Source organism: Eumetopias jubatus, unplaced genomic scaffold, assembly GCF_037043125.1.
Source record: "Eumetopias jubatus isolate StellerSeaLion01/CBP00866 unplaced genomic scaffold, mEumJub1_p1.0 scaffold_12, whole genome shotgun sequence".
Lineage (NCBI taxonomy): Eukaryota > Metazoa > Chordata > Mammalia > Carnivora > Otariidae > Eumetopias > Eumetopias jubatus.
The window spans coordinates 101814785-101831359 of record NW_028274818.1 but is presented as its reverse complement, the minus strand read 5'-3'; the positions used below and the strand labels follow the sequence as shown (position 1 = coordinate 101831359).

Sequence of the window (16575 nt, the reverse complement as noted above, 5' to 3'; positions counted from 1 at the left end):
GTCTCTGCCCCTTTCCTCCTCCTCTTTCCCAGCAACACCCCTGTGTCCTCAAGGTCGCCCAGAATCAGGTGGAAACTGGGCCACATCACGGGACTACGGAGGCAGCCTCCTTTTGGCCAGCAACATTGATAATTCCAACATGCAGGTGCTCACCTTGGCCGCGCTTTAGGGAAGGTGGGGGAGACTGAGTGGGTCCCCAGCCACACCTTACAGACCCCAAACAGGAGTGGACTGATGCTTCAACACAATTCTTTCTGAATCTATTTTTGAAGGTATTTTTATATAATGTTTTGAGATAGGAGTTCTATAAAGGGCACAAATCTTAACTACATGCTTGATGTACACATTACATGTGTATACTCACTCACAACAATGTTTCCAGCACCCAGAAGGCACTCTGTGTGCTCTCCAGTAAGAACCCCCTTACAAGAATAGCTACTAACCTGATTCTTACCATCGTAGATTAACATAGCCTGGTTTTGAATTTCAAATAAACAGAATTACCTAGTATGTGCTGTTTTGTGTCTCACTTCCTTTACTCAATATTATTGAATTAGGAACATTTTGTATAAAGTCTCTCAGAGATTTAGAAGTTCAATGACATTTCTTTATACAGTCAACAAATATTATAGTCTTAATATACCATGCAAAACATGGGAGTGTGGTAAAAATTACTGACTGGAAAAAAGGTGGGAGTGGGTCTCTCGGAGTGTTAAGAAACAAGAGCTCTGGGGCGCCTGGGTGGCTCAGTCGGTTCAAGAGTCTGCCTTCAGCTCAGGTCATGATCCCAGAGTTCTCGAATCAAGTTCCACATGGAGCCTGCTTCTCCCTCTGTCTGTACATTCTCTGTCTCTGTCTCTGACAAATAAATAAAATCTTAAAAAAAAAAAAGAAAGAAAGAAAATGAAACAAGAGCGCTAAGGGTGCCTAGGTGGCTCAGTCGGTTAAGCCTCTGACTCTCAGTTTTGGGTCAGATCATGATCTCATGGGTCCTGGGATCAAGCCCTGGGCTCACACTCAGCACGGAGTCTGCTTGGGGATTCTCTCCCTCTGCCCCTCCCCACACTCGCATGCGCACTCTCTCTAAAAATAAATCAATCTTATTTTTATTTTTTTAAAGACTTCATGTATTTATTTGTCAGAGAGAGAGAGAGCACGCACAAGCAGGGGGAATGGGAGGCAGAGGGAGAAGCAGGCTCCCTGCTGAGCAAGGAGCCCGATGCAGGACTCAATCTCTGGACCCTGGAATCATGACCTGAGCTGAAGGCAGACATTTAACCGATTGAGCCAGCCAGGCATCTCAATAAATCAATCTTAAAAAAGGAAAGAAAGAAAGAGGAGTATCTGGGTGGCTCAGTTGGTTAAGCGTCTGTCTTCAGCTCCGGTCATGATCCCAGGGTCTTGGGATTGAGCCCCATGTCGGGCCCAGTGGGGAGCCTGCTTCTTCCTCTACGTGCCCCTCCCCCCTGCTCATGCGCTCTCTCTCGCTCTCTCTCTCTTAAATGAATAAAAAAATCTAAAAACAAACGTTTAGATGAATAAAAAGGAAGGAAAGAAGGAAGAAAGGAAGGAAGGAAGAGCTCTAGACCTGCAGGCCCCATAGGCCTAAGCATTCCTGTCTGCCAGTGGGGGCAGTCTCTACTCCATGACAAGTAAGACCAAGGTCTGGCACAGCTATGCAGAAAGATAATTTATTAATTTAACAAATATTTACTGAGCACCTGCCACGTATCAAGCACCAACCTGACCATTAGGGAGACATCAGAGAACAAGACCAATGAGGTTTCTGTCCTTTCAGAATTTGTAATACAACGGTAGTAGGAGTGGGATAGGATCATAAATAAGACAACATCGTAGTATTAAATGCTAGGCAGGAAGTAAACTGTGTAGTGAACAAAAAGGGCAGGAGATAACGGGTTGTTTGAGAGACACGTTAGAAAAGGGCAGGGCAGTGTCTCTGAGGATGGATGGTTGAGCTGAGGCCTGAAGGATAAAAAAAATGCCAGCTACCGAGACTACAGGAGGGCAGACCAAGCAATGGGCAGCAAATGCAAAGTCTCCGAGACTAGAAAGAGTTCGGTATGTATGAGCTACCCTAGAGAGGAGACCTGAGTAGCTGGAGCACAGTGAGAGGGAACTCCAGGAGAGGAGGTCAGAGGGGTTGCCAGAGAGGTCCCTGCAGAGGAGGGTAAATGTTTAGATTTAATTTAAAGGGCAGGAGCGCCTGGGCGGCTCAGTGGGTTAAGCATCGGACCCTTGATCTCAGCTCAGGTCTTGATCTCAGGGTCGTGAATTTGAGCCCAGTGTTGGGGCCCAGCATGGAGCCTACTTAAAATAATAATAGTAACAATTTCAAGGGCAGTGGGAGCTACTGGAGGATTTTAAGCCAAGAAAATATTGTCTGGTATTTTTAAGAGACCACTCTGGCCACTGTGTAGATACACAGTAGCTTTAGCACCTGGGTGTGTAGATAGTGAAGCCTGATACAGAAAAAATCGAGGTGAAACAGTAGGTGGGGAAATCTAGAGTCAGACACCTCAGAACATCCAGGTGGAGCAACTGAGTAGCAGTGGTCTGCAGACTTCAGCAAACAGAATCACCTGGAGTGCTAGTAAAAACAAACTTCTGGCCTCTGGCCCAAATTTCTGATTCAGGAGCACAGGGATGGGCTCAAGAATCTGCATTTTTAACAAGTTTCCAGACAACACTGCTGCTGGCCTGGGAACTACACTTTTGAAAACCACTGAGAAAGGCAATTGGGCACAGGAGCCCGGAGCTCTGGCGCTCAGGGGAGGCTCTAGGCTGGTCAGGTATATAACACCTGTTTAAAGTACATCATATATTTAAATGTGGGAATGGCTAGGCTCTCTCTGGGATAGAACAGAGACGGGCAAAGGGCGCCTGGGTGGCTCAGTCGTTGGGCGTCTGTCTTCGGCTCAGGTCATGATCCCAGGGTCCTGGGATCGAGCCCCACATCGGGCTCCTGCTCAGCGGTGGGAAGCCTGCTTCTCCCTCTCCCACTCCCCCTGCTTGTGTTCCCTCTCTTGCTGCGTCTCTGACAAAAAAATAAATAAAATCTTAAAAAAAAACAAGAGAAGGGCAAGCTCCCAAGAACAGAGCCCTGAGGTTGCTACTATGTAAAGAGATCGGGAAGACGAGCATGACTGAAAAAATACAGCTGGTTAGGTAGGAAGAAAATCAGGAGAGTACAGTCACCAGGAAGCAGATCCATACGACCACTCAACAGTAGGAAACTTCTGGGACCCCTTGCCAGTAGGGAACTGGATGGTTCAGTTGGTTAAGCGTCCAACTCCTGATTTCAGCTCAGGTCATGATCTCAGAGTCCTGAGACTGAGCCCTGCATCGAGCTCCATACTCAGTGGGGAGTTGCTTGAGGATTCTCACTCTCCCTCTGCCCCTCCCCCTTACACGCTTTCTTTAAAAATAAATAAACCTTTTTTTTAAGATTTTTTTATTTATTCATTCGAGATAGAGAGAACATGAGCAGGAGAAGCAGAGGGAGGGGGAGAAGGAGGCTCCCCCCTGAGCAGGGAGCGTGATGCGGGGCTCAATCCCAGGACCCTGGGATCATGACCTGAGCCGAAGGCAGACGCTTAACCATCTGAGCCACCCAGGCGCCCTAAATAAATCTTTTTTTAATAAAAAAATTTAAAAAGAAACAGTAGAGAACTTTCCCGGGCAAGAGTCAGGAAGGCATGCAAAAGAGGAGGCAAGAGAATTCAAAGCATGAGAAGATTCAGCATGCTGTTGCTAACTCTGACCTGTAAGGAGCCCAGGAGCAAGGGCAGGAGAGAAGGCCTCTAACAGCTAAATATGGCCCCTGGCTGATAAGTGCCAAGGATGTGGGGACCTCAGGTATAGAGCTCCAAGGATCTGGATTTATCAACATGAATGGGCTTCAGGTTCTTCCCAAGAGCCTCTATTAAGGCTGAGGCCTTGATTTTAGTCCAGTGAGACTGGTGTCAGATTTCTAACCTACAGAATTGATAACAGATGAGATCATAAATACCTGCGGCTCTAAACAGCTAGTTTTCTGGTAACCGACTGTGAAGATAAGAAACTAATACAGAAAAGAAAAAAGCATTCAAGGAGAGGTCAGCTTCCTCAAATGCTGGCAAGAGTCCACTAATCTGAGGACAAAGAGGCATCTTATGGCTTATGGCATTCAGTGCAGTGCTGGTGACATGGAGCAGGGACAAGTGGTACCGAAGTGGGTCAAAGAGAAAATGAAGGATGGGCGTAAAATCTTTGCGAAAGCCTTCGAAGCAACTCTTGTGAAAAGTTTTTCTGTGAAGAGCAGGAAACGGGGCCACCTGTGAGACGTGGGACAAAGGGGGGCTTGTTTAAGATGTGACATTTTAGGACACATCTAAGCTGAAGAAACGACCCGATAGTCAAGGCGAGATTGGTGTAGGAAAGAGGGGCGACCTCTCCGTCCTGGAGTAGGCAAGCGAGGACGGACCCAGGGAACAAGCCGGAGGGGGCAGGATCAGGCCCATCCTTGCTTTGCACCCCCATGAATAAGGAAAGGGTTAAGGTATAGGCAGGGAGACCTAGGGGGCCCCTGGCTGGGCTCTGAAGCTATTCCTGGCAGGCAGAAGCGCGAAGCCAGGTGAACAAGAGATAAAGAAACAGACCACCTGGCCCTAAATGTCAGGAAGTAATTTTCTTTGGCGGCTACAGCGTAATCCTAGAAAATGACCACACCTCAAACAATTAAGTCACTGGCGTGTCATCAAGAGTCCATGCTCAAACCAAGACGGCACAGGAAACTCAAGGCCACAAGCTTCCCGGTCAGTTCTCCACGAAAGTCAGCCGCTAAAAGCCCCCAGTGACAACCCATCGGGGCGCCCTCTCACTCCAGAGAGCTTCTATCCTTTCCGCTCTCACCTTCACTTAATCAACTTTGACCTCACTTCAACCCTTTTGTACCCACGAGATTCGGGCTTCCGCTCCGTGAGACAAGAGCCCTGCAACCCCGTAACAGCCAGGGAGCGGGTCCGGGTTCTGTGGGTCTATGGCGGGCAATGTGAGGACACGTCGCCTCCTTTTCTCACGAACTGGGCACTTGGGCTTTAAAGGCCTGCGTCTGCGCCTAAATGGCTCCGGTACCAGGAGGAGGACGAGGAAAAGTGCAAAAGGAGGAGATAACCCTCTTCTGTGGGGCCTGACGGCTTCCGGCAGCAGACCGTTTCTGGAACCTCGTCCTCCCCAGCGCGCTCCCGCCACAGGTTCCCCACCCCCGCAAGTCCCTGCCCCCAGTCCCCCCACCACCACCCCCCCCCCCGGGTGGCCCACGTCCTGCGCCATCCCACACGTCCCGGCCAGGTGCTCCCTCCCGCCCGCACAGCTTTCCCCGTTTCCCCGTCGAGCGCCCCTTCACGCTGTCCCGCCCCCGTCACGTGCCTTGTCACTCGGCGCACCCCAGCCACGCGCCCCCTCTCGTTCCCCACATTCCCCCCCCGTGAGCCCCGTCTTGCCACAGGCGAACCCGTCACGTTCCCCGTTGCGCCTCCCGTCGTCCCCTCCACCTACCTCCTCGTGATCCACGCGTCCCCCGCCAGGCGCCCCAGCACGCCCCGCCACAAACCCTATCGCGCTCCGTGGGCCACCGCCGCATCTCCCATCATCCTCCGCGCCCCCACCCCGCTCCGTGCGTCCCCGTCACGTGCCCCGTCCAGCTGCGCGCTTCCCCGTCACGTGCCCCATCACGCGCCGTGAGTCCGCGCCACGTGCTCAGGCACGCCGCCCTAGGGCTCAGGGCGGTGGGTGGCGGTTGGCACCGAGCGATTGGAGCCTCCTCGCGGCCCCTGAGCCTAGCGCTGCGGTTGGGGGCGCGCGGCTGGATATACAGGGGTGGCTGGGCCACCGCCCCGGGGAGGGCGAGGGGGTTGAGGGCTCGCGCTGCCGCCGGGTAGGCCACGTGACGATGGGGGGGAGCACGCGGAACCCAAGAGTCCTGCAGGGGGACAACGCCTCCGGCCAGGTGAGAGTCTGCGCGCCGCGGAGGCACGGACGTGGGGTGCCGGGGTCGGGGTGCCAGCCGGGGGCTCTGAGGTCTTGTGTCTCTCCCCGCAAGTCTCCGTACCAGAGGTTAAGTCGAAGGATGCTGGACATTTCCGGGGACCGGGGCGTGCTAAAGGACGTCATCCGACAGGGTGCCGGAGAGCTGGTGACCCCAGATGCTTCCGTGCTAGGTACCATCTGCCTCCCACCTGGCGATGCAAAAGTACCGGTCCATAAGCCTGTTCTGCACCTTACCTTGGGAGGTGGGGAGGGAAGGTTATGTTTAAAAAAAAGAAAAGGTAGAACTCGCTTGTTACAGTTCGCGTTCTTAAGGGAAACGAGGGAACCCATCTCCCCTTTGCGTGAGGCCACTACGAACAAGGGACCTTGAGGCTCACCAGCCAAATTCCTGAAACAGCCAAAGGGCAGGCGTCCAAACGTTGAGCAAAGATTTTTCCTATCACTCTGGGTGGGAGACGGTTTGAACGCATCGAATTCCATCGTTTTTTTGTTTTTTTGTTTTGTAACAGTGAGTTGATATGGAGGTGTGCACATTCTTGGTCTATTTTTCTTGTACTGTTTTGTTTGTTTGTTTTCTGTCCTAGTGAAATATTCTGGATATCTGGAGCATATGGACAAGCCTTTTGATTCTAATTGGTTTAGGAAAACTCCCCGGCTGATGAAACTCGGAGAGGGTAAGTTGAGATGAGCAGCCAGGAAAGCAGGGATTCTTTGTGGAAATGCTTCAGAACAGGGAGTCTTTGAGTTGGTTTTTCTGAGGCTGGGTTTTACTAAACCAGCCCTGTTAGCCTACACATTTCCCATTGAGGCGTAGATACTCGGGAGATGGTTTACCTGGTAAGGTTACCTTTGCATCCTGAGAATTATGGGGCATGTTTGTTTGTTAACAACGTTCATCGGGGGCTTAATATCCGTAACGCAGGGTGAAAAGAGAAGATGTGCTCAGATGATTAGAACATCTCAGCTAGAGTAAGGAGATTGAGCACATTCACTGAATCGGATGAGGTCCTGGGAGGTGTAAGTAGTGTTGTGGGAGTGCTTAATGAAGGCACAATTGATTCCAGCTGGGAAGATCAGGAAAGGCTTTATGGAGGAGGGGGCATTTAAAATGAGCCTTGAAGTTTAAGTGAGATTTCAGTCAGGATAGAAGCTGGGCCTGGGGTGGGGAAGCAGGAACTTCCTTGCAGGAAGAAGGAACTGTATGAACAGGGGTAGAGAAGCTAGATTGCTGCAGAGCCCACAGAAGTTGGAGTTTGGGAATGGTGGTGGTAGTGGGAAACAGACTGAAAAGTGAGTCGGGACCGTAGTGCAGAAGGCTTGGAGTATGATGTGGAAAGATTTGGACTTCAAGGGGGAAGAAATTGGTAACGTTGGATCAGGATGCTGGGCAAACTTCAAATTCTTTGTGTCTTCTTCCAGATATTACACTCTGGGGCATGGAGTTGGGCCTTCTGAGCATGAGGAGAGGAGAGCTGGCCAGGTTTCTGTTCACACCATCCTATGCCTATGGAACACTGGGCTGCCCTCCCTTGATCCCCCCAAATACCACTGTCCTGTTTGAGATTGAGCTACTTGACTTCCTGGACTCTGCTGAGTCAGACAAGTTTTGGGCCCTTTCAGCTGTAAGTTCTGGAGCGTAGATGTCCATACTTTAAAGAGAGAATGAGTTTGTGTTTTTGGTAATTACCCTTCTCTGATGGTGATCCTCTGCCCCACATTCCACCCCGGGGCTCCTGTGTGGTGGTAGCATCGGCCGTGGAGGGGTTCCCTTATTTCCTGGTACGTACCCATCTTAGTAATGACTCCTGTGTATGGGCAGATGAACTAGGCCGAGGCCCAACCTTGGGTTTGTTCTGGACCAGCAGTTTGAAGTGATTTTTAGTCACCCTTTGCCTAGTTCTCCGTGCAAGACTGTGAGCATTTGCTTCTCAACATTAAGTTTGGTTTCTAGCAAGCATTGGTAGTGGTCGACTAGGGAGAACATATGCTCTATTGTGCAACGTAAAATGCTTGAGAGCGAAGGAGATTATTAATTGGCTGAGATCCCAGGACATCAGGTGTAGACTGGGAAAGTCCCAGGCCAATGGGGGCACATGGCCTCTGTCCCCATAACTTTAAACATTCCCTTTCCTTGTAGCCTTTCACTTACCCCATCAGACAGAACTAGGGCTTGTGATCTCTTTGGCAGCCATACACACTCTCTCTCATGCTGTCCCACACAGACTGTGTGTGTGTGTGGCCTTAGATGTCCACCTAGGTTTATATCTGGATATGATGTCCCCCCCACTAAACTGCCATCGCCTCGAGTGAGGGCCCTTACCTTTTTCTCACCTTTCCACAAAACAGAGGTTCTTGCAAATGGCTGAGGCCCACCTGTGGTGTACTGATTGAGAATCTCTAGGCAGGGATAAGGCCAGGACATCGTGTTTTTGAAAAGAGGCTCTGTGGGTGATTGACATGTACCCAGGGTACAACATTGTAGCCAGGAAGACCAGTAGGGCCCCGGGCAGACGAAGACCTGTTAAATCCTTGTTGGATAAATGGTTGTTGTGAGACCTGCTTTCCATGCTTGGCAAGTTCCATCAGTTTCTAATTCTTCGGGGAGCATCTCTGGAAGGACCAAAGGAATAGACCGCTTTTTGGCTCTAATGTATAAAATGGGGTTAGTAATACCTTTAGCTTTTGCTGGGAGCCACCGAGATGACCTTTGCAGGGTCACTACGCCCAGTGCTTGGCACACATACGGCACTAAACGAAAGTGCACGATCTGAAGGAGAAAAACTAATATCTATAACAGCACTTGGATCGTGGTATTGTGGCTTTCAGTTTCCTTGCTGGGTGTCCTTGTCTTTGGTCCTCAGGAGCAACAAGATGAGTTTCCACTTCAGAAGGTCCTAAAAGTGGCAGCTACTGAACGGGAGTTTGGCAACTACCTTTTCCGCCAGAATCGTTTCTGTGATGCCAAAGTGAGATATAAGAGGGTAAGGATGCTTTAGAAGTATAAATTTAGACCCTGAAAACATTCTTTTTTTTTGAAAGTTCTTATATGTCCCTATTCTTCACATGCAGTCCTTAAGAAAAATCTCATTTCAAAAATCTTCCTGCCGAGGTTAATGACCAGGAGAGGGAACATGGGATTTGTGTTTGTGTTCTGTGTTTGTGTCTGGATGTGGTTACATAGGTGTGTTAAGATCGTGAAAGTTTGTTGAACTGTTCACTTGTTTTTGTTTTTTTGTTTTTTAAAGATTTTGTTTATTTATTTGAGAGAGAGAGAATGAGAGATAGAGAGCACGAGAGGGAAGAAGGTCACAGGGAGAAGCAGACTCCCTGCCGAGCGGGGAGCCCAGTGCGGGACTCAGTCCCGGGACTCCAGGATCATGACCTGAGGCAAAGGCAGTCGCTTAACCAACTGAGCCACCCAGGCGCCCTGTTCACCTGTTTTTGTAATTACCTGTATGTGTGTGTGTCTGTATGTATTTCAGTAAAAAGTCTTTAAAAGTTCTCATTCCAGGATTAGGTCCTCTACCAACTGATTTTCCATGCCATTTGCCATCTTCATTTCCTGTCTGACAGTGGAGATTTTTCTAGCTATAAGGTGACTCCATTCTCACCAGGCTTCTGATTGTGGTTTGGCTCCTTGCATAGGTTATGCTGACAGGAATTCACTGTTTTTGCTTTGTGACTCATTCAACAGATATGAGCATTTTCTGTATGCCAAACTCTGCCCTAGGTTTTAGAGGCAAACAAGACAGAGTTTAGAGTCTAGGAGCATTCTGACTTTGTCTCATTTGTGAAGGGAGCCTCATTCATTCAGGATTTGCATTCAGCTGCAAGCAACAGATCTTGAAAAATTGTACTTTAAACCAGACTTAGGGGCACCTGGGTGGCTCAGACGGTTAAGCATCCCCACTCTTGATTTCGGCTCAGGTCATGATCTCAGGGTCATGAGATCGAGCCCTGCGTCAGGCTGCATGGGGTGTGAAACCTGCTTAAGGTTCTCTCCCTCGGTCCCTCCCCCGTTGTCAAGCTCATGTTCTAAAATTAATTATTTAATGAAAATAAACCATAATTTAAATTTTTTTTTTCAAATGAGCAGGGAGGCAGTCCAAGGCTGGTACGTCAGTTCTGTGAGGCCGTAAAGGAATCCAGATTCTTTCTTTCTGCTCCACTACCCTTAAACATATCCTTTTTTACCCCAAGATGGTCCTGTAGCATCACATGGTCCCCCAGGCAGGAAGAAGGGAGGGGAGAGGAGTCTGGTGTATTTGTGTTAAGAGCTTTCCAGAAGTACCCCCTCAGCCAGTGACTTCCTTTTCTATATCACTGGCCAGACCCATATTCAGTGGACCCCAGTAACTGTAGGAATCTGGGAAATGTAGTTTAATTTGTATACCACTGCTGTGAATGAACTCGAGGCTCTGCTAGAGGGGGAAAGAGATAGGATTTGGGGTAGGTGGCTCATGGTATTTGCCACGTTTGGTTTCTATGCATATGCTCAAGAGACAGGAGAGTGCATAAGTGTGTTGTCCTTCGGAATGCTGATGGAATCAAGGTCCTAAACATGAAGGGTACAGGCTTGGGCTCACGGTCGGCTCAAATCACAGATAACTTCAATGTTGTAAGGTTTCTTGAGACAGAGCCTGCTCACACGGGGGAAAAAATTTTCCAATGAAGAAATATCAGTTCAGTCCTTCCATCATTAGTCCTATTTCCCAGGCCCTCTTTAAGTTTGTTTGCAGCTTTTTCTGGCATTGTGAGTTGGTACTTGACATGCTTTAGTTGCTGTTTTTAATGTCTTCTACTTCTCGCTCTGGAAGGTGGGTCTTTAGTTCTCACTAGGGTTTTCCCTCTGCTCTCCAGTGTTCTGGTTCAGAGTTCTTGTCCTGGGCTGCCCTGTGATTCTGTTTGTGGACTTCCTGTTGCTTTTTTCCACTTACCCCTTGTGTTGTTAGAGTAAGTATATCCTTGCATTTCTAAAAATATTCTTGTAATTACCACACGCTTAGCAGTTGGCATAACGGAGTATAGAATTCTAGCATGCAGTCACCATTCGTCAGATTTTGAAGAATTTTGTTTGATTCTGGCTTTTACAGTTACTGTCAGGAAGTCTGATGTCTTTTAGGTTCCTGTTCTTTTCTATGTGACCTTTTCTCTTTTTTCCCTGTAAAGACTTAAGGATCTTTTTTCCTTTGGTGTTAATAAATTTTACAGTGGGGGGTGTGTGTGTTTAAAAATTGGTTGTATTGGGCGCCTGGGTGGCTCAGTTGGTTAAGCAACTGCCTTCGGCTCAGGTCATGATCCTGGAGTCCCGGGATCGAGTCCCGCATCGGGCTCCCTGCTCGGCAGGGAGTCTGCTTCTCCCTCTGACCCTCCCCCCTCTCGTGTTCTCTCTCTCTCATTCTCTCTCTCAAATAAATAAATAAAATCTTTAAAAAAATAAAAATAAAAATTGGTTGTATTAAGCCCCAGGTGTATCACTTCATTCAAGAAACTTGTCTTCTGGGAATCTTTCTTGAGCTATTTCTGTGGTAATTTGCCCTTGTCTCTGTCTTCTCTTTTTGGGGACCCTTTGTTAATTGTCAGACCTCCTGGATTGAGCTCCTACTTTCCTTTTTTTTTTTTTTTACTCTCAGTGTCCATCTTGTTGTCCTCTCTTATTACTCAGCCCCGCCTGTTGGCCAGTTCCGATCGCTGGGTCTGTCCGTTCCTGCGGCTCTGCGCTGGAGGGCCGGCCCCTCAGACGTGGCCCTCTGTTCTCCCACCATGACTCTGCCATCTGTTCTGACAGCTTGGGTTTGCTGTCGATCCTCTCATTCTTTGTTCTTGTGGGATTGTGCTTTTCTAAATTCACATTTTAAAATGTACAGGAGAGTGGTTTTTCATGTATTTGTAGGGTTGTGCATCTATCAACGCTAATTCCAGATCATTTCATCACCTCAAAACAAAACAAAACCCTGTACCTGTTGGCAGTTACATTCCATTCCCCCAACACACCCTGGTAAGCCCCTATCTTTCTGTTTTTATGGGTTTGCCTATTCCTGGACATTTTACGTAAACAGAATCATCAAACGTGTGATGCTTTGTGCCTGGCTTCTTACAGTTGGCAAAATATTCTCAAGGTTCATCCATGTTGTAATGTGTATTCATACTCCATTCTGTCTTTAAATTTTTTATTTTTTAATTTGATAAAAATGTGCATAACCTAAAATTTGTCTTTTTAATTATTTTCAGCTATACCATCCAGTGGCATTTAAAATGCATTCAGTGTTATGCAACTATCATCACTACCCATTTCTGGAACTTTTTCCTCATCCCAAACATTGTTTAGCCATTAAACAGTAACTGCCAATTCTCCCTGCTCCTCCAGCCCCAGTAATTTTTATTCCACTTCATGCCTCTAGGAATTTGTCTGTCTGCCATGGGTACTCCTATAAATGGAATCCTACAGTATTTGTCCTTTTGTGATTGGCTTCTTTCACTTAGCATGAGGTTTTCAAGGTTCATCCGTGTTGTAGCATATACCAAACTTCATTCATTTTACAGCTGAGCAGTATATTGTGTGGATCCTATCGTGTTTTGTTCATCAGTTGGTGGACATTTGGATTGTTTCCTCTTTTTGGCTACTGTGAATAACATTGCTTTTTACATTGGTGTACAAGGTCTTGTGTAGACCCAGGTTTTCATTTTTCTTGGGTTTGTACCTAGGAGTGCAAGTTCTGGGTCATGTAGTAGCTCCCATGTTTAACTTTTTGAAATACTGCCAAACTGTTTTCCAAAGTGGCTGCAACATTTTACTTTCCCACCAACAATACGAGGGTTCCAATTACTCCACAGCCTCACCAACACTTATTTTCCATCTTTCAAATTATAGCCATCCTAGTGGGTATGCAGCAGTATCTCGTTAAGTTTGATTTGCATTTCCCAGTAACTAATGTGTTGATTGGCTATTTGTATGTCATCTTTGGAGAAATGTCAGTTCATATTCTTCACCCGTTTTTAATTGGGTTTTCTGTCTATTTTTATAAAAGTTCTTTGTATTGTCTGGATACTAGATTTTTTTAGAAAATACGATTTACAAATATCTTCTTCCATTCTGCGAGTTGTGTTTTCACATTCTTTTTCTTTTCAGGAATGTATGAATGTCTTTTTATTTAAAGATACAGAATTATCTGTAGGTACAGGCAATGACAGCAGTAAACCATTAATTATGTTATCAGCTTAAACCAGTAAGTAATGGGTGTAGTGATTTTTTTCAGTCATTTTCTTGATAATGTCCTTTGAAACACAGAAGTTTTTACTTTTGAAGTCCAGTTTATTCTTTTGGTGATGTGTGCTTTTCACGTAATAGCTAAGAAACCATTGTCTAGTTCAAAGTCATGAAGATTTACACCTAAAGTTTTCTTCTGAGAGTCTTACAGTTTAGCTTCTACATTTAGGTCTGTGATCCATTTTGTTAACTTGTGTTTATAGCTTGAAGTGGGAATCCAACCTCACTCTTTTGCGTGTTGACATCCAGTTTCTCAGCACCTTTTTTTGAAAAGACTACCTTTTTCCTGTTGAATGGGGCTGGTTCCCTTGTTGAAAAATCAGTTGAGTACAGAAATACAGGTTTATTTCTGGATTCTTGGTCTGCATTGTCAATTCTATTCTGTTGATCTGTGTGTGTCCTTAGCTCTTACCACACTGGCTTTGCTACTGTAGCTTTGAAATTTGAAAGTGTGAGTCTTCCATTTTCTCTTTTTAAATATTGTTTTGGCTACTTGGCATCCCTTGAATTTGCATGTGACCATTTCTGCAAAAAAGGCTGTTGAAATTTTGGGAGTGGTTGCTTTGAATCTGTAGATCAATTGGGGAGTATTGGCTTAACTGTATTAAGTCCTTTGAGCCATGAACATGGGATGTGTTTCTATTTATTTATATTTTCTTTAATTTCTTCAGTATTTTGTAGTTTTCAATATACAATTCTTGCACTTTAAATTTATTGTGAATTTTCATGCTGTTGTTGTAAATGGAGTGGTTTTCTTCATTTTTGGATTGTTTATTGCTGGAGTATAGACCTACAACTAACTCTTATATTGATATTGTGTCCTGCAACATTTTTTTTTTACCTCTAATTTTTTTTTTTTTTTTTGATTCTTCGGGCTTTCAGTAATATGTGCTTCCTCTTGACTACCTGTTTTCCTTCTCCACAGGCTTTGTTGCTTCTCCACCGACGATCAGCACCCCCTGAAGAGCAGCATCTGGTGGAAGCAGCCAAGCTTCTTGTTCTCCTTAACCTGTCCTTTACGTACCTGAAGCTGGAGCGACCTACCACAGCCTTGAGCTATGGAGAACAAGCTCTGATCATCGACCGGAAGAATGCTAAGGCCCTCTTCCGGTGTGGACAGGTGTGTTGGAGGCCCGGGACTCGAGAACGAATGCCCAAGAAAAGATTGCAGTGGAAAAATGCTGTCTTTCCTAACCAAGTGTGTTTTTAAAACTCTATCCTTTGACAGGCCTGTCTACTCATGACTGAGTATCAGAAGGCCCGAGATTTTCTAGTCCGAGCCCAGCAGGAACAGCCCTTCAATCATGACATCAATAATGAGCTGAAGAAACTGGCCAGGTGAGACCTGTTTGCAGGAGTACAAACCAAAGAAAGAGGCGAGTGCCACGGCTGGGGTTCTGGTCTCTCCACCTGGGTCAAGGACTGTTTGGGAATGTTGCCCAGCATGTGTTGGGAGGCAGCGCCCCCTAGAGCTGGCTTTATGAAGTGCTAAACCAACAGCTTCCTCCAGACTACAAGTCTGTTCCCCACTTCCTACCCTCAAAGTAAGCACCTTAAAACAGGTGGACCAGTGTAATTTTTAAAAAGGGCCTTGTTCTTCGGCTACTCCTCCCTACTTGCCATCAACTGAAAACCAGTGTTCTTAACAGATGGCAGAAAGTTGTCTTACAGATCCTGTTTGGTCTGCAGTGGGTCTTTCAGGTCTGACTCCTATGCATAGGATGACTTTTCTTGTTACCCAAGTAAAATCTATACCAGTGTTTCAGTAATACAACATTTTGTGATTATAGACGTCATTTTCAAAGTTTTCTAAAATGACTATATTGGCATATAAATAGTTGTCTGTAATTCCAACACCTCATAATCTATCCACTGTCTTTTGTTTGTTTTGTTTTGTCCTTCTGTATTGCTCCTGTTGACATTAAACATTTACTCTAGATTGCTAGTTAAAGCTTTTGATGTTAAAAAAAGTCTGAGGTGTGTGTACCTCTTATACTTAGAGCCATTTGTTATATTTCAGGCCTTTTAGGACTGTCCAGCAATTTCCTTTGTGGTGTTTTTTTTCCTGAAATGATTTTTTTTTTTATTTTAAAACTATCTTATTTTTAAGTAATCTCTATACCCAATGTGGGGCTCAAACTTACAACCCCAGGATCAGAGGTGCATGCTCTACCAACTGAGCCAGCCAGGCATCCCCCTTTTCTGGTTTTTAAAAGTATCCTGTCAGTCCTACCTAGGGTACCAAAAATAATTTTTAAAAGAAGTATCCTGGATGTAGAAATTTTGGAATCTGACCATTCTTTAGCAAGGAAATCTGAAGATAATTTAGAAGCCACGGAGTATGAGGCCACTTGGCAAGACACTCAGCCTGGCAGCCCTTATAAAGTGGCTCCCAGCCTTTAAGGCTGCAGTCTTTTCGGGTTGTGGGCTTTCTGTCCCAAGGGCTTCCTGAACAGCCTCTGAGGTAGAGGTTTACTATCACTGTCCCCTCTGAGGGGGGTCGCCTGGCTCCCCTACCTCTCCAGCATGGCCTCCATCCCTTCCTGATACACTTCAGGACCTGCTGAATTTTCAGTATTTCTGGACCTGAGTGCAGTATTCCAGCCACCAGATGTCACCTCCTGCAAAGACAGACTTTCTCTGACTAGCGTATGTTTCTGTCTCCAGTTATTACAGGGACTACACAGATAAAGAGAAAGAGATGTGTCACCGAATGTTCGCTCCTTATAACGGCTCTACAGTAGGAGAAAATTGAAGGTAATCAAGGGGCTGAAGCATAAAAAGGCTTCAGGATTTTGTCCAATATGTGGAAGGGTGGTGGTTCTCCTCAGTCCACTATTGAATAGTGGCTATCTACAATTGAGCATAGGTGGGAGGAGTAGAAAGTTCCTTGTGGAGTGCACATACCACGGGCCTTCTCGTGAAGATGATCAGGGAGAAGATTGCAAAGTGCACCCAGAACTGAGGTTAAATTGGTAGGTTTAGGAGGTGTTAAGCTTTAAAATTAAAAACTTTTTCCATGTTTTATGTTAACCTCTCCCTCACAGGAGCTTGGAACATGAAGCTGTGAGTATAGTCATTAATGTGGTGGTGTATCTGGGCTTTGAAATGAAGAGGAATGCCTTTTTCTTTCTTTTTTTTTTTTTTTAAACGGATACATTCTTTTTTTTAAGATTTTATTTATTTATTTGACAGAGACAGCGAGAGAGGGAACACAAGCAGGGGGAGCGGGAGAGGGAGAAGCAGGCTCCCCGCTGAGC

At 46.3% G+C, this 16575-nt stretch overlaps 1 protein-coding gene across 2 annotated transcripts; it reads left to right on the top strand.

Moving 5' to 3' along the window:
• The first annotated feature begins 5950 nt into the window (after positions 1-5950).
• On the top strand, positions 5951-16070 carry FKBP6 (FKBP prolyl isomerase family member 6 (inactive)). Of its 2 annotated transcripts, XM_028109765.1 has the most exons (8): positions 5951-6007; positions 6101-6218; positions 6633-6722; positions 7468-7670; positions 8910-9029; positions 14241-14435; positions 14544-14653; positions 15983-16070. In XM_028109765.1, the coding sequence occupies exons 1-8, from the start codon at positions 5951-5953 to the stop codon at positions 16068-16070; spliced, it is 981 nt and encodes a 326-aa protein (XP_027965566.1). The 2 variants fall into 2 exon arrangements, with proteins under 2 accessions (XP_027965566.1, XP_027965567.1); XM_028109766.1 differs by lacking the exon at positions 6633-6722.
• Positions 16071-16575: the final 505 nt, after the last annotated feature.

What these genes read in the sequence shown, in the direction of transcription:
- FKBP6 (XM_028109765.1), top strand. Translation starts at nt 5,951, where the DNA reads ATGGGGGGGAGCACGCGGAACCCAAGAGTCCTGCAGGGGGACAACGCC. An exon ending in GGGACAACGCCTCCGGCCAG is followed by an intron (nt 6,008 to 6,100) that starts GTGAGAGTCTGC and finishes TCTCCCCGCAAG; the next exon opens with TCTCCGTACCAGAGGTTAAG. An exon ending in AGTTTTGGGCCCTTTCAGCT is followed by an intron (nt 7,671 to 8,909) that starts GTAAGTTCTGGA and finishes TTTGGTCCTCAG; the next exon opens with GAGCAACAAGATGAGTTTCC.